General features: G+C 42.1%; 1 protein-coding gene across 2 annotated transcripts; it reads right to left on the bottom strand.

Annotated features, from left to right (window-relative positions):
- Positions 1-6469: 6469 nt before the first annotated feature.
- Positions 6470-14381, bottom strand: LOC130290795 (protein EOLA1-like). Of its 2 annotated transcripts, XM_056538873.1 has the most exons (3): positions 13877-14381; positions 10159-10333; positions 6470-8525 (listed from the first exon to the last, which is right to left on the bottom strand). In XM_056538873.1, coding segments are annotated over exons 1-3 (429 nt in total). In that variant the 5' UTR covers positions 14130-14381; the 3' UTR covers positions 6470-8524. The 2 variants fall into 2 exon arrangements, with proteins under 2 accessions (XP_056394848.1, XP_056394847.1); XM_056538872.1 differs by having other exon boundaries at positions 6470-10333.
- Positions 14382-15015: the final 634 nt, after the last annotated feature.

Below are 15015 nucleotides of genomic sequence, written 5' to 3'. Positions count from 1 at the left end.
TTTTTTTAAAGTCAGGTTTTGTTTGTATAAAAGGAGAGAAGACTTATGTTAAAATGTCCGGATTTGTGCTCCAATGAAATGTGTAACCATAACTTTCCAGTAATGTTGCTTTCTCACCGTTTTATTATTGTGTAAACTATTCTAGATATCAATATGAATGTTTATAAGTTATAGGGCAGTAAAACTGATGTACAGTTGTACAGTGGAAATCATGTAATAAATTGTTCGTGACGTCGATTCCTTTAAAACTCTTATGGTGCGTTGGAATGCCGAAGGGTTAACCCTAAGATAAATCTCGACAGTACAAGGGCGGTTCGTAAGTGATTCTGAAGTGTCTTAGTGTGATGAAAGTCTTTCTTCAGTCCCCAACATCCAGCTGGTCTAGTTCAGAGGGAGGACTGCGGCTCCTGTAAGGCTGTGTTCACAGAGCGGAATTCTTTCATGGGATTCTGCAGTCCCATTCACATAGCTGAATTTCCGCCTCGGGAATTCTACATTCTGCTAAACTTAAAGGGGTACTCCGCTGCTCAGTGTTTGGAACAAACTGTACTGTACGCTGGAGCCGGCAGATCTTGACGTCATAGCACCGCCCCCTCAATACAAGTCTATGGGAGGGGGCGAGTCGCAGCTGCCACGCCCCCTCCCATAGACTTGCATTGAGGGGGTGGGGCTATGACGTCACGAGCTCCCGGCTCCAGTGTTCGGAACGGTTTGTTCAAAACACTGAGTGGTGGAGTACCCCTTTAAAGACCTGTCCTTTAATTTTGTGGCAGATTGAAGTCAACGAGGCTTTGAATTGCAGCAGGATTCTGTGTTGGGAGAACAGTATTCCACTGCAATTACATACAACAAGCTTTGCTGAACGGAATCTGTGTGGAATTGCAGATATTCCGCCATGTGAACATAGCCTTATGCTGTATTTACATCTTTAGCTTACAAACCTGTGTGCACGTAGCCTTACAGTGCTGGGAAAAACGAATTGTCATACACACAGCCAGGAATGAATGGTATTAGAATTCCAATCCTTTACATACACAGCCCACCAATTAATGTAATATTATATATATATATATATTATATATATATAGTCAATGAGTGGCCCAAGTCTGGAACCTGCAGACACTTTCAGATGCTGGTACTTTTCTTGTTTATACATTAGAGTACCTGTCATCAAATCATATTTTCTAAACTAACTGAAATTAAATTATATTTCCTAACCCCCCTCTTGCCCTTAAAAATGTTTTCCCAGCTTTAAAAAGATCTGTATCATACTTTTCCCCTTACTCACATTGTGTGAGCTCCCAGGAGATGAAAGTAGGCGTTCCCCAGCAGGCGCAACATTACTGAAGCCTGCAAGAGCTGTGCCTCACCATGCCCCGCACACACACTTCCTGAGTTTGGACTTCTGCAAGTCCAAGTGGAGACCAAACTAACTGTTTGACTTGCGTCAGGAAACAGAACAGAGCCACCCAGTGGCCGTTTTTTCAATCACATTAAAAACATAAAGGTTGAGAATTTTAACAGCTAGTAAATAGCAAAGTGTCTTATAACAACATAAGGAACCATATATTAAAAGTTTGGTTTGGTGACAAGTACTCTTTAATTATAAAAAAAAAAATATTTACCATGGCAGACGGTCCTGGATCACAATAAAACCAGAGCCTGTAATACATAGTCTAGTAGTACTATAGCCTCCCTATGCAGACCTAAATTTCTATTGGGAATGATATCCACCTGCATCTATAGGCTTTCTATACGAGTGTACACAGTCAATAGAGGATGATGTATTACAATACACCCAAAATGAAGGGGCCCCAATGTCCATTAGAGGCTGGAACTGCTATAATGTAGAAACTGCCTGTAGGGTAATCCAGCATGGGGCTTATAATGGTTAGGCTATATTCACACCTCGGAATTTCAGTATGGAATTCCGCTGCAGCAGAATCCTGTTGAATTCAACTGGATTCTTCTGCGCTGTGTACACGGCAGAATTTCCGTGTCAGATGTTTCTATAACGGAAATTCCGATTGCAGTGTCTGCAGAACAGATGAACCTGTTCATTCCTCCTGCGGACTGTGCATGGAATGCATTCCTGTGCAGTACTAGTGCCGGGATATTATGATTTTCCTTGTGAACATAGCCTTATATGATGTTTCGATTTTGGGTTGGTGGACAGAGGGTTTTAAAGCAATTTTGTACAAATGTAGTATTCAGTATACAGCAGTTTTTATGTTATCCTCAAATGCAGATTATAAAAGGAAAATCTCATTTTTATACATTATCTGAAAAGCTCCTATTATCAGACAACACTGCTCAGCATGATGGCAGAATCATTGTTAGGTCTACAGAGAAAGCCGAAATTTATGGGCATTTAGAAATGATGGCAAATTTATCCTGTATATGAGTCCTAAATGAAAATACATTGGTTTATAATAACGCACACACATTCTTATAGATAAGTGAATATGGGACAATGGAGTCTCCATACCAGTGTTTCCCAAACAGGATGCTTGGCTGTGCAGGCATGCTGGGAGTTGTAGTTTTGCAACACCTGGAGGCACCCTGGTTGGGAAACACTGCTCCATACATAGGCCCAGTGCACTAAATACAGTTGTTTCTAAATTGGTCACTGTGGCCTCCGAGGTCCCCAGACATCACACACACCACACTAGCTGCAAATTGTCTCTTGGATAGTGAGATTTTCTGTGCGGACTTTCTGACGTGTGAACATAGCCTTATACCCAACCGCACCGAGGCTGTCAATCAATTGCAGGAGGAGGAAGCAAGCAGTTATAGAGGAAGGAAATGCCAGACTCTTAAAGGGGTACTCTGCTGGAAAACCTTTTCTTTTAGATCAACTGGTGCCAGAAAGTTAGAAATAATTTACAAATCTGTTTTATTAAAAAAAATCTTAACCCTTCAAGTACTTAGCAGCGGCTGTATACTACAGAGGAAGTTCTTTTCATTTCCTTTCTTTCTGACCTCAGTGCTATCTGCTGACACCTCTGTCCATGTCAGGAACTCGCCAGAGTAAAAGAGGTTTGCTATGGGGATTTGCGCCTACTTTGGACAGTTCCTAAAATGGATAGAGGTGTCAGCAGAGAGCACTGGGATCAGGCAGAAAGGAAATTCAAAAAGAAAACTTCCTCTCGAGATCCCATTCTGGGGATCCATTGGAGCCCCAGCAGACGGACCTCCACAACCAGCTTGTTACCCCCTATCCTGTAGATAGGTGATAACTTTTTCAAACGGGAATACCCCTTTAAAGGGGTATGCCGGCGCTAAGGATAGGGGATAAGATGCCTGATCGCGGGGGTCCCGCCGCTGGGGACCCCCGTGATCTTGCACGCAGCACCCCGTTACAATCAGTCCCCAGAGCATGTTCGCTCCGGGTCTGATTACTGGCGATCACGGGGGCCGGAGCATTGTGACGGCCCCGCCCCCATGTTACGTCACGCCTATGGGAGGGGGCGTGACAGCTGTCACTGGGATAAGAGGTCTTAGCGCCGGAGTACCCCTTTAAGTTTTTGTTGGTGATTTTATTAGATACATTTATTGACCTGCATTTGACCTTATTTAACCCCTTTATTAGCCTTTACCTCGTGGCCAATTTTATGCTAATAAAGAAATGTCTGTCATGATTATTATATGTTACATGTTTATGAATAGCACTTGTGTTAGGGTGCGTTCACACGGCCTTCTGTCCCCGTTTAGGTTCCGTTGTTGCTGATTGTAAATGGTTCACAAACACTTGTCAAACAATCCCATTGATGTCAATGGGATTATTTTACAATCCTTTCACATCCGTTTGCACCTGTCTGAGCTCATTTCCGTATTTTTATTTTTTTTTTACAGGAGAAAAATTACGGTGCATGCAGTTTTTTTTCCCCAGTCAAAAAAACAGAAAAAAAATGGATACAGTAAATTTAACATTGAATTCTATGGAAAACGTATGAGCCTTTAACCCCTTAACCCATTAACCCCTTAACGACGCAGGACGTATATTTACGTCCTGCGCCGGCTCCCGCGATATGAAGCGGGATCGCGCCGCGATCCCGCATCATATCGCGTGGGTCCCGGCACTAATCAACGGCCGGGACCCGCGGCTAATACCACACATCGCCGATCGCGGCGATGTGCGGTATTAACCCTTTAGAAGCGGCGGTCAAAGCTGACCGCCGCTTCTAAAGTGAAACTGAAAGTATCCCGGCTGCTCAGTCGGGCTGTTCGGGACCGCCGCGGTGAAATTGCGGCATCCCGAACAGCTGATCGAACACCGGGAGGGCCCTTACCTGTCTCCTCGGTGTCCGATCGACGAATGACTGCTCCGTGCCTGAGATCCAGGCAGGAGCAGTCAAGCGTCGATAATGCTGATCACAGGCGTGTTAATACACGCCTGTGATCAGGATGAGAGATCAGTGTGTGCAGTGTTATAGGTCCCTATGGGACCTATAACACTGCAAAAAAAAAGTAAAAAAAAAGTGTTAATAAAGGTCATTTAACCCCTTCCCTAATAAAAGTTTGAATCACCCCCCTTTTCCCATAAGAAAAATAAACATATGTGGCATCGCCGCGTGCGTAAATGTCTGAACTATAAAAATATATCATTAATTAAGCCGTACGGTCAATGGCGTACGCGCAAAAAAATTCCAAAGTCCAAAAAAGCGTATTTTGGTAACTTTTTATAACATTAAAAAATGAATAAAAAGTGATCAAAAAGTCAGATCAAAACAAAAATCATACCAATAAAAACTTCAGATCACGGCGCAAAAAATGAGTCCTCATACCGCCCCGTACGTGGAAAAATAAAAAAGTTATAGGGGTCAGAAGATGACATTTTTAAACGTATAAATTGCATGTAGTTATGATTTTTTCCAGAAGTGCGACAAAATCAAACCTATATAAGTAGGGAATCATTTTAACCGTATGGACCTACAGAATAATGATAAGGTGTAATTTTTACCGAAATATGCACTGCGTAGAAACGGAAGCCCCCAAAAGTTACAAAATTGCGTTTTTTTTTCGATTTTGTCGCACAATGATTTTTTTTTCCGTTTCGCCGTGCATTTTTGGGTAAAATGACTAATGTCACTGCAAAGTAGAATTGGCGACGCAAAAAATAAGCCATAATATGGATTTTTAGGTGGAAAATTGAAAGGGTTATGATTTTTTAAAGGTAAGGAGGAAAAAACTAAAGTGCAAAAACGGAAAAACCCTGAGTCCTTAAGGGGTTAAGGACCGGGGTTTTTTCCGTTTTTGCATTTTCGTTTTTTGCTCCTTGCCTTTAAAAAATCATAACTCTTTAAATTTTGCACCTAAAAATCCATATGTTGGCTTATTTTTTGCGCCACCAATTCTACTTTGTAATGACGTCAGTCATTGTGCCCAAAAATCTACGGTGAAACGGAAAAAAAAAATCATTGTGCGACAAAATTGAAAAAAAAACGCCATTTTGTAAATTTTGGGGGCTTCCGTTTCTACGTAGTACATTTTTTGGTCAAAATGACTCCTTATCTTTATTCTGTAGGTCCATACGATTAAAATGATACCCTACTTATATAGGTTGGATTTTGTCCTACTTCTGGAAAAAATCATAACTTCATGCAGAAAAATGTATACGTTTAAAATTGTCATCTTCTGACCCCTATAACTTTTTTATTTTTCCGTGTATGGGGCGGTATGAGGGCTCATTTTTTGCGCCGTGATCTGAAGTTTTTAACGGTACCATTTTTGCATTGATAGGACTTATTGATCGCAATTTTTTTGCGCGCACGCCATTGACCGTGCGGTTTAATTAACGATATATTTTTACAATTCGGACGTTTATTTTTATTTACACTGTTTTTTTTTTTTTTTATGGGAAAAGGGGGGTGATTCAAACTTTTAATAGGGAAGGGGTTAAATGATGTTTATTCACTTTTTTTTCACTTTTTTTTTTTGCAGTGTTATAGCTCCCATAGGGGCCTATAACACTGCACACACTGATCTTTTACATTGATCACTGGTTTCTCATAAGAAACCAGTGATCGATGATTCTGCCGCATGACTGCTCAGGCCTGGATCTCAGGCACTGAGCAGTCATTCGGCGATCGGACAGCGAGGAGGCAGGTAGGGGCCCTCCCGCTGTCCTGTCAGCTGTTCGGGATGCCGCGATTTCACCGCGGCTATCCCGAACAGCCCACTGAGCTAGCCGGCATGCTTTCGGTTTCACTTTAGACGCGACGTTCAACTTTGAATGCCGCGTCTAAAGGGTTAATAGCGCGCGGCACAGCGATCAATGCCGCGCGCTATTAGCCACGGGTCCCGGCCGTTGTTAGAGGCCGGGCCCGACCCGCTATGACGCGGGGCCACGCCGTGGCCCCGCATTATAGATCGGGAGTGGACACATGACGTTCCAGTACGTCATGTGTCCTTAAGGGGTTAAGGACCAAGCCCATTTTGGCCTTAAGGACCAGACCAATTTTATTTTTGCATTTTCGTTTTTTCCTCCTCGCCTTCTAAAAATCATAACTCTTTTATATTTCCATCCACAGACTAGTATGAGGGCTTGTTTTTTGCGTCACCAATTGTACTTTGTAATGACATCATTTATTTTACCATAAAATGTACGGCACAACCCAACAAATATTATTTATGTGGGAAAATTGAAAAGAAAACTGCAATTTAGTAAATTTTGGAAGGTTTTGTTTTCACGCTGTACACTTTCCAGTAAAAATGACATTTTTTCTTTATTCTGTGGGTCAATATGATTAAAATGATACCCATGTTATATGCTTTTCTATAATTGTACCACTTAAAAAAAATCTCAAACCATTTTAACAAAATTAGTATGTTTGAAATTGCCCTATTTTGACCACCTATAACTTTCTCATTTTTCCCCTATATGGGGCGATATGAGGGCTCATTTTTTGCACCATGATCTGTAGTTTTTATCAGTACCACTTTTGCTTAGGTTTTACTTTTTATTAATTTTTTATAAATTTTTTTGGGAATAAAATGTGACAAAAAAGCAGCAATTTTGGACTTTTATTTTTTATTTTTTTACGTTTACGCCGTTCACCATACGGGATAATGAACAATATATTTTAATAGTTCATACTTTTACGCACGCGGCGATACCAAATATGTGTATTAATTATTTTTTTTACGCTTTTTTGGGGGTAAAATGGGGAAAAACTGACGTTTTACTTTTTATTGGGGGAGGGGATTTTTCACTTTTTTTTTTACTTTATTTGACATTTCTTTACTTTAATTTTTTACACTTTTTATGTCCCCATAGGGGACTATCAGTTGATTGCTAATACTGTTCAGTGCTATGTATAGGACACAGCACTGCTCAGTATTATCGGTGATCTTCTGCTCTGGTCTGCTCGATCTCAGACCAGAGCAGAAGACCCCGGGAGACGGCTGGAGCAAGGTGAGGGGACCTCCGGCCGCCATGCTGGATGATCGGATCCCCGCGGCAGCGCTGCGGGTGATCCGCTCATCCATTCAAACTACCGCACTGCCGCAGATGCCATGATCTGTATTGATCACGGCATCGGAGGGGTTAATGGCGGACATCCGCTCAATCGCGGATGTCCGCCATTACCGGCGGATCACTGGCTGCTGATATCAGCCGGGACCTGCCGGGCATGACGCGAGCACCGCTCCGGTGCTCGCTATCATGTTGGCGCGTAAATGTAAGTCATGGTGCACTAAGTAGCACGTCACCATGACGTACATTTACGTCCATTGTCGTTAAAGGGGTTAATGTCATCCGTTTGCATCAGTTTTTTCAATCGTTTTTTTGATCCGTTTTTACTTCTTAGGATGCTCAGAACAAAAAGAGAAAAAAAAATTTGGTTTAACTGAACAATAACGGATCCAAACGGATAACATCCGTTTGCATCCATTATTGTCAGTTTATTTTTTTAAAGTAAGTTTTTATTTTTGACGGGAGAAGAACGAGACGGTCTAGACGGCCGTGTGAATGCAGCCTTATCATGCCTAACAAAATTATCCTAAATCTGCTTGTATGAAAAACAACAGCACAAAACTACATTGTTTTCAACCACATTGAATGAGTCATAAAACTTCAAGATGCTCAAAACATATATTTAAAGGGGGACACATCATCACTTTAATGCTGTCTGAATAATAAGTCATTACAGTGCTGTCTCCCCGCCCCACCAGACTTTATCAATAGTCTCCAATCAAATTGGTGGGACAGGGAGAATCTGCCAAGGGTTGTGCAGAAAAAAATAAAAAATGTGCCAACATTTTTTGGGGGTGAGGCTTGCAGTAATAGTGGGGCCAGATGGATGTGCAGAGGCAGAAGCAGGAGACCGTATAAGTATTGAATCCTACACCGCCCTGGAGAGAGGTCCAAATGAGGCTGAGCTGTGATAAAATTGTGGCTGAAGGACTGTGGATGGTGCCATAAAGTAGGTGGGGCTGGCGGTGATGGGGCTGAAGGACCTGCCATGATGGTGATGGTTGATGAAGCAGGGTAGGTGGGGCTGAACTAGAGGGTGCTGTAAAATCTAAAAATAAAAAGGATAATATTGTAAGAAGTTTTGTACAACGGGACAGTATTATAGGTTTCAGATCACTATAGCAGTACCTGCACAAAGTTTATTTATGTGTTACTGGTAGTACTGCTATAGAGCAGTGATCTGCAACCTGTGGCTCTGGAGTTGGTCCAGTACTACAACTCCCAGCATGCCCTGATAGCCAAAGTCTGTACTATAGCAGTACATGCATTCTAATTGTGTTACTGCACCTTATGCAATGCTTATAGTCAGAGGCCCCTTACAAGGTACTAAAGTACTCCTGTAGGGCATTTTTACTGTTTGGGGCACTGTAGGTTTTGGAAAAGTGCACAACATTTGCAGCGGGAAGAAGTGGTCATGACGGTCTGGGCTGGATGGAGAAGAAAAAGTTAACAACTCTTATCAGAAAAGACGTCATCTGTGAGTCACCAGATGTAACTGCACTGTAATCAACTATATGGTCTGTTATGGTAATGATGGTGGTTGTTGTCAGTCTGTGTATAGGAGGTACTTCTAAACTTAGGTGACAGACTGACAGTATTGCTATTAAAAGGTATTCCCGTTCCACATGTGCAGGCGTGGTTAGGGTGTGCTTATGGGTGTGACTGGGGTGTGGCTTGTCTTCCTTTGCTCTTAGCAAAAGTTGGGGGGTATGCTCATGATTCATGCAGCATTACATTGATGACAGGTTGCCTTTAATATTTTGGAGCATTTTTGAAGACCATATTAGGGCAAGTACGCACATTGGATTCTGTTGTGGAATTTTATCAATAGTGTGACATGTAAATGTGTGATCAATGCTCTACAGGTACCCAGCAGACCCTGCCAACCTGGTACTCCCCAAGGGGGGATTTTGTCAATGTTGGTGTTATTTTGGTCTCATGTTGATGTTATTTTCTTTTTTTTTTTTTTTGCGTACTTGCGCTTTGTCAAAATGGTGCACACAGTATGATAAATAAGGTGCACATCCACAGGTGTCATGCATGCATGTATGTTGTTGAAATTCCTCTTTTAAGCCAGCCCAATGATGGTGTAGATTTATGCTTAATTGCACCAATTTGTGCATTTTTTACACCTAAACGCAAAAAGGCACAAATGACAAATTACTATTAAGTGTTATACTACTGATGAATTTTGGAAAATGTCTACAACAAAAGAGCAACCGCTAAACTGCGACAAAAAATAAACCCAATGGGGGAGATTTATCAAATCCTGTGAGGAGGAAGAGTTGACCAGTTGTCCATAGCAACCAGATTTCTTCTTTCCTTTTCCAACCAGTCCAAGACCAAGGGTGTACAGGTACGCCCTCGAGCCCTGGTACTTAACGACCAATGGTGTACATGTACAGGAGTTTAAAAATAATTAAAATAAAAAAAAACTGCAAAAACTAAAATGTCATGTAGGAAAAAACACTGTGTCTGTCTCCATCCTTAAACAGCATTGATATTTCTGGCCCATTGACTTCTAGATATCACAAATCAGTTGCATTCATCTGGGTTGTTTTGGTGTCAAGCACATGAATTTCTACAAATGTGAATCCACCCTCCGTGTGCTTATTGTATCCACATTTTTTGCCATACTGTAAATTCAGGAGGGAACGAATTCATCTGGTATTGTCACTTGCCAAATGTCTTTTCCGCCTCTTGCAGGAATCGGTTTCAATAACCATCTGGCATTGGAAATAGTTGTGAGATATTTGCCTGGCAGACCTGTTAACAAGGCTTTATTCTCCAGTTCAATGGTATCTTCAATGGGGGCATCATCACTATGCTGCCAGGTGTCACCAATGTCAATAAGTCCTGTTAAAATCACACAATATGTGACACCTTAAGATACAGTATCGCTTCACTTAAAAGAATATATTTATTTAGAAATTAGAAGAAATTCCCTCACTATCCCCTAACGGGGTACTCCAGTGGAGAACACTAGTGCCAGAAAGTTAAACAGATGTTTAATTACTTCTATTTAAAAATGTTAATCCTTCCAGGACTTATATGCTGCTGTATGCTACAGAGAAAGTTATTTTCAAATGTATTTTCTGTCCTACCACAGTGCTCTCTGCTGACACCACTGTCCGTGTCAGGAACTGGGCTCTGGACAGTTTCTGACATGTACAGAGGTGTCAGCAGAGAGCACTGTGGTGAGACAGAAATGAAATTCAAAAATAAAAGAACTTTCTGTGGAGCATACAGCAGCTGATAAGTACTGAAAGGATTTAGATTTTTAAAAAGAAGTAACTTACAAATCTGTTTAACTTTTTGGCACCAGTTGATAAAAAAAAAAAATTAGTTTTCACTAGAGTACCCCTTTAAGCTGCAGGAATGTTACATTAAAGTGGTCATCCAGCGAGGAAGGGGGCTTTTACAATGGCAGTTTCACATGTTATTTAAAATTAAATAAATAAAAACTTTACTTATCTCCAGCGTTCCAGTGATGCCTCCGGTGTCCCGCTCCATTCCTGGCTGTGGTCCACTTTCCCATTGGGGTCCAGAGTGTCATACTGCGGCTCAGCTAATCACTAACCTAGGTGAGATTTGCCACAGCCAGTGATTGGCTGAGCCGCAGTATGACACTCTGGGGCCCGACGTCACTCCGGGCCCAAGAGTAACGATTTCTGGGAGTAAGGGGATTGCAGGTAAACCCGAACAGGACACCAGAGGCACCATGAGAATGCTGGAGGTAAATAAACGGTTATTTATTTATTTCACATAACATGCACTGGCCAGAGGGGTAAAAAAATTCAAATACAGCTGGATATCCCCTTTAACAGATCTGTCACTATTGCTCCATTCTTCCTCTTGATCTATCGTCGTAACAGTATGGGAACAGTGTAACGGTATGGGAAATGTGTAACGGTATGGGAACAGTGTAACGGTATGGGAACAGTGTAACGGTATGGGAACAGTGTAACAGTATGGGAATAGTGTAATGGTATGGGAACAGTGTAACGGTATGGGAACAGTGTAACGGTATGGGAAATGTGTAACGGTATGGGAACAGTGTAACGGTATGGGAACAGTGTAACGGTATGGGAACAGTGTAACGGTATGGGAACAGTGTAACAGTATGGGAACAGTGTAACAGTATGGGAATAGTGTAACAGTATGGGAACAGTGTAATGGTATGGGAAATGTGTAACGGTATGGGAACAGTGTAACGGTATGGGAACAGTGTAACGGTATGGGAAATGTGTAACGGTATGGGAAATGTGTAACGGTATGGGAACAGTGTAACGGTATGGGAACAGTGTAACGGTATGGGAACAGTGTAACGGTATGGGAACAGTGTAACGGTATGGGAACAGCGTAACGGTATGGGAACAGCGTAACGGTATGGGAACAGTGTAACAGTATGGGAACAGTGTAACAGTATGGGAACAGTGTAACGGTATGGGAACAGTGTAACGGTATGGGAAATGTGTAACGGTATGGGAACAGTGTAACGGTATGGGAACAGTGTAACGGTATGGGAACAGTGTAACGGTATGGGAACAGTGTAACGGTATGGGAACAGTGTAACGGTATGGGAACAGTGTAACGGTATGGGAACAGTGTAACGGTATGGGAACAGTGTAACAGTATGGGAACAGTGTAACAGTATGGGAACAGTGTAATAGTATGGGAACAGTGTAATAGTATGGGAATAGTGTAATAGTATGGGAATAGTGTAATAGTATGGGAACAGTGTAATAGTATGGGAACAGTATAATAGTATGGGAACAGTATAATAGTATGGGAACGGTGTAATAGTATGGGAACGGTGTAATAGTATGGGAACGGTGTAATAGTATGGGAACGGTGTAATAGTATGGGGACGGTGTAATAGTATGGGGACGGTGTAATAGTATGGGGACAGTGTAATAGTATGGGGACAGTGTAATAGTATGGGGACAGTGTAATAGTATGGGAACAGTGTAATAGTATGGGAACAGTGTAATAGTATGGGAATAGTGTAATAGTATGGGAACAGTGTAATGGTATGGGAACAGTGTAACGGTATGGGAACAGTGTAACAGTATGGGAATAGTGTAACAGTATGGGAATAGTGTAACAGTATGGGAATAGTGTAACGGTATGGGAACAGTGTAATAGTATGGGAACAGTGTAACAGTATGGGAATAGTGTAACAGTATGGGAATAGTGTAATGGTATGGGAACAGTGTAATGGTATGGGAACAGTGTAACAGTATGGGAATAGTGTAACAGTATGGGAATAGTGTAACGGTATGGGAATAGTGTAATGGTATGGGAACAGTGTAATAGTATGGGAATAGTATAGGTCAGCCAAGGATCAGGGCTTCAGCGATCAGTTTTGAGCTGTGACAAAGGCTATACTGTACAGTAGTGGGTACAGTTTAGGCTGGGCAGGAGGTATAGATTGTATACCTCCTGCCCAGCAAGGATAGGGAAAAGTGGTCCTTGGGGAGCGCTGCTCCAGCGGTTCCCAGGGTAGAAGAAAGTAGAGGATATCCGTGGCGCCTTGAGGATAGGTGGCAGTGAAACAAGTGTCCAGGTTGTTAGACTCCTTGTTTATTCAATACATAGATACATAGATTTGTTTTTTAAAAAGAATAAAACAAACAAAATAAAAGCAACGCGTTTCGCAGGGTGACCTGATATCGGCCTGACGAAGCGGGGGTCACCCTGCGAAATGCGTTGCTTTTGTTTGTTTTATTGTTTTTAAAAAAACAAATCTATGTATGTGGCTTTGTTATATTTGAATAAACAAGGAGTCTAACAACCAGGACACTTGTTTCACTGCCACTTATCCTCAAGGCGCCACGGATATCATCTACTTTCTTCTACCCGCTGGAGCAGCGCTCCCCAAGGACCACTTTTCCCTATCTTTGCAAGACGGACATAATTGTTGTTCGGGACTGGATGCCGGGCTGCCAGAGGACCCCTTGAATACATAGTATTCCCTTCATGCGAGAAACAGTGTTGTGCCTGGAGAGCAACACAAATAGGTGAGTGGAACAGAACTACCTATCTGCACTCATTACAACCAGTCTCACTGGCTATATTAACACGTGTTCCCACCATATATATGCATTTTTACGGCACTTAGATAGCGCCATTTGTCTCTTCCTCTTTTTTCTACATATACTGCATCCTGCCCAGCAAGTAAAGAGTTAACCCCTTGAGGACACAGCCAATTTAATTTTTTTTCTCCTTTCCTTTTTTTTTTTTTTTTTTTAGAGCCATATCTATTTTTATTTTTCCATCTGCAAGCTTGAAAAAAAAAGTTTTGAAAGTCCCAAATACTAAATGAGCCCATAGAGTTAGCTAATAGCACAGGATGACACTTCCATAACTTATTATATAATATTATAACACACTCACCTGCAATGACTCCTCTGCCGAACTGCTCCCCCTGATCTAGAAGCTGCTGCAGCTGCCCCTCCCCCATCCCCAGCCTGTTCTGCAGAACGTCCATCCAGTCCTGCTGCTCCCAGTCCCTGACAGCAATGTGTACAGCCAGGGTGCTGTTCCTGTACTCAGCCAGCAGAGGCCGCCAGCGTGTCTCCACGGTCTTGAACCCATTTAACAGCAGGCCAGCGTAAGGCTGACGGAAGGAGAGGCAGCCGACCTGCATGTCTGCCCGCAGTGTAATCGTGCCACAAGCTCTAGTACGAGGCCGCAGCTGCTTACAGTGTGCACAGCACCATAACTCACTGCCTGGCTTCAGAGAGACTTGCAGAGGAAATGCCGCCTTCTCACGAGGGTGTAAAAAATGACATAAAACTACAGTACCCAGAATTCCCCTTTCAAAGGATTTTTTTTCTTCAAAAAACTTTATTGAATGCACATGTTGATCCTGGGAATGTAAATAAAAGTCCTCCGTACATGACCTGAAAGAGGAGAGTTTACGATTTTTTTGCACTGTCACAAGTCACATTTGGTCACATTATCGCCTGTATTGTTTTGTATGGTTACATCTAAGGCTCCTTTCACATTACAAGCATTCATCCGTTATTAAACATCTGTGGTGTACCAGTACCGTATTGCATACGTTACCTTGTGGTGAGGTCCCCAAAGTCAGAGTCCCTAGGAACAGTGGGGGTCCTCTTCCTTAGTTAACCCCCGTCACCCCTCAGTTAGCTAGAATTTATGTAAATATAAATGTAAAGAAATTAACAGCTTTAAAACAGGGTTAGATACATTCCTGGAACAAAATAACATTAATGCTTATGCAGAATTATAAAACTACATCCCTTCCTCTTATCCCCTTACACCCTTCCCTTCAATTCCCTGGTTGGACTTGATGGACGTATGTCTTTTTTCAACCATACTATGTAACTATGTAACTATATTTAATATTCCTACCTTGTTCGTGTCGCAGGACCTGCGGGTCATGTGACCGGTTTACAGAACTCTATGGTTTTGCTAAAGGACCTTTGGTGGTGCTAGTCAGGTGATCACCCACAATCCATTGTAACGGTGACTGACAGCTGATATGGACCAATCCAAAACGGCCAGCC

The sequence above is a fragment of the Hyla sarda genome, chromosome 9 (assembly GCF_029499605.1).
Source record: "Hyla sarda isolate aHylSar1 chromosome 9, aHylSar1.hap1, whole genome shotgun sequence".
In the NCBI taxonomy this organism is placed as follows: domain Eukaryota; kingdom Metazoa; phylum Chordata; class Amphibia; order Anura; family Hylidae; genus Hyla; species Hyla sarda.
Note: the sequence above shows the minus strand (reverse complement) of the source record. Positions and strands in the feature narration are given on the sequence as shown.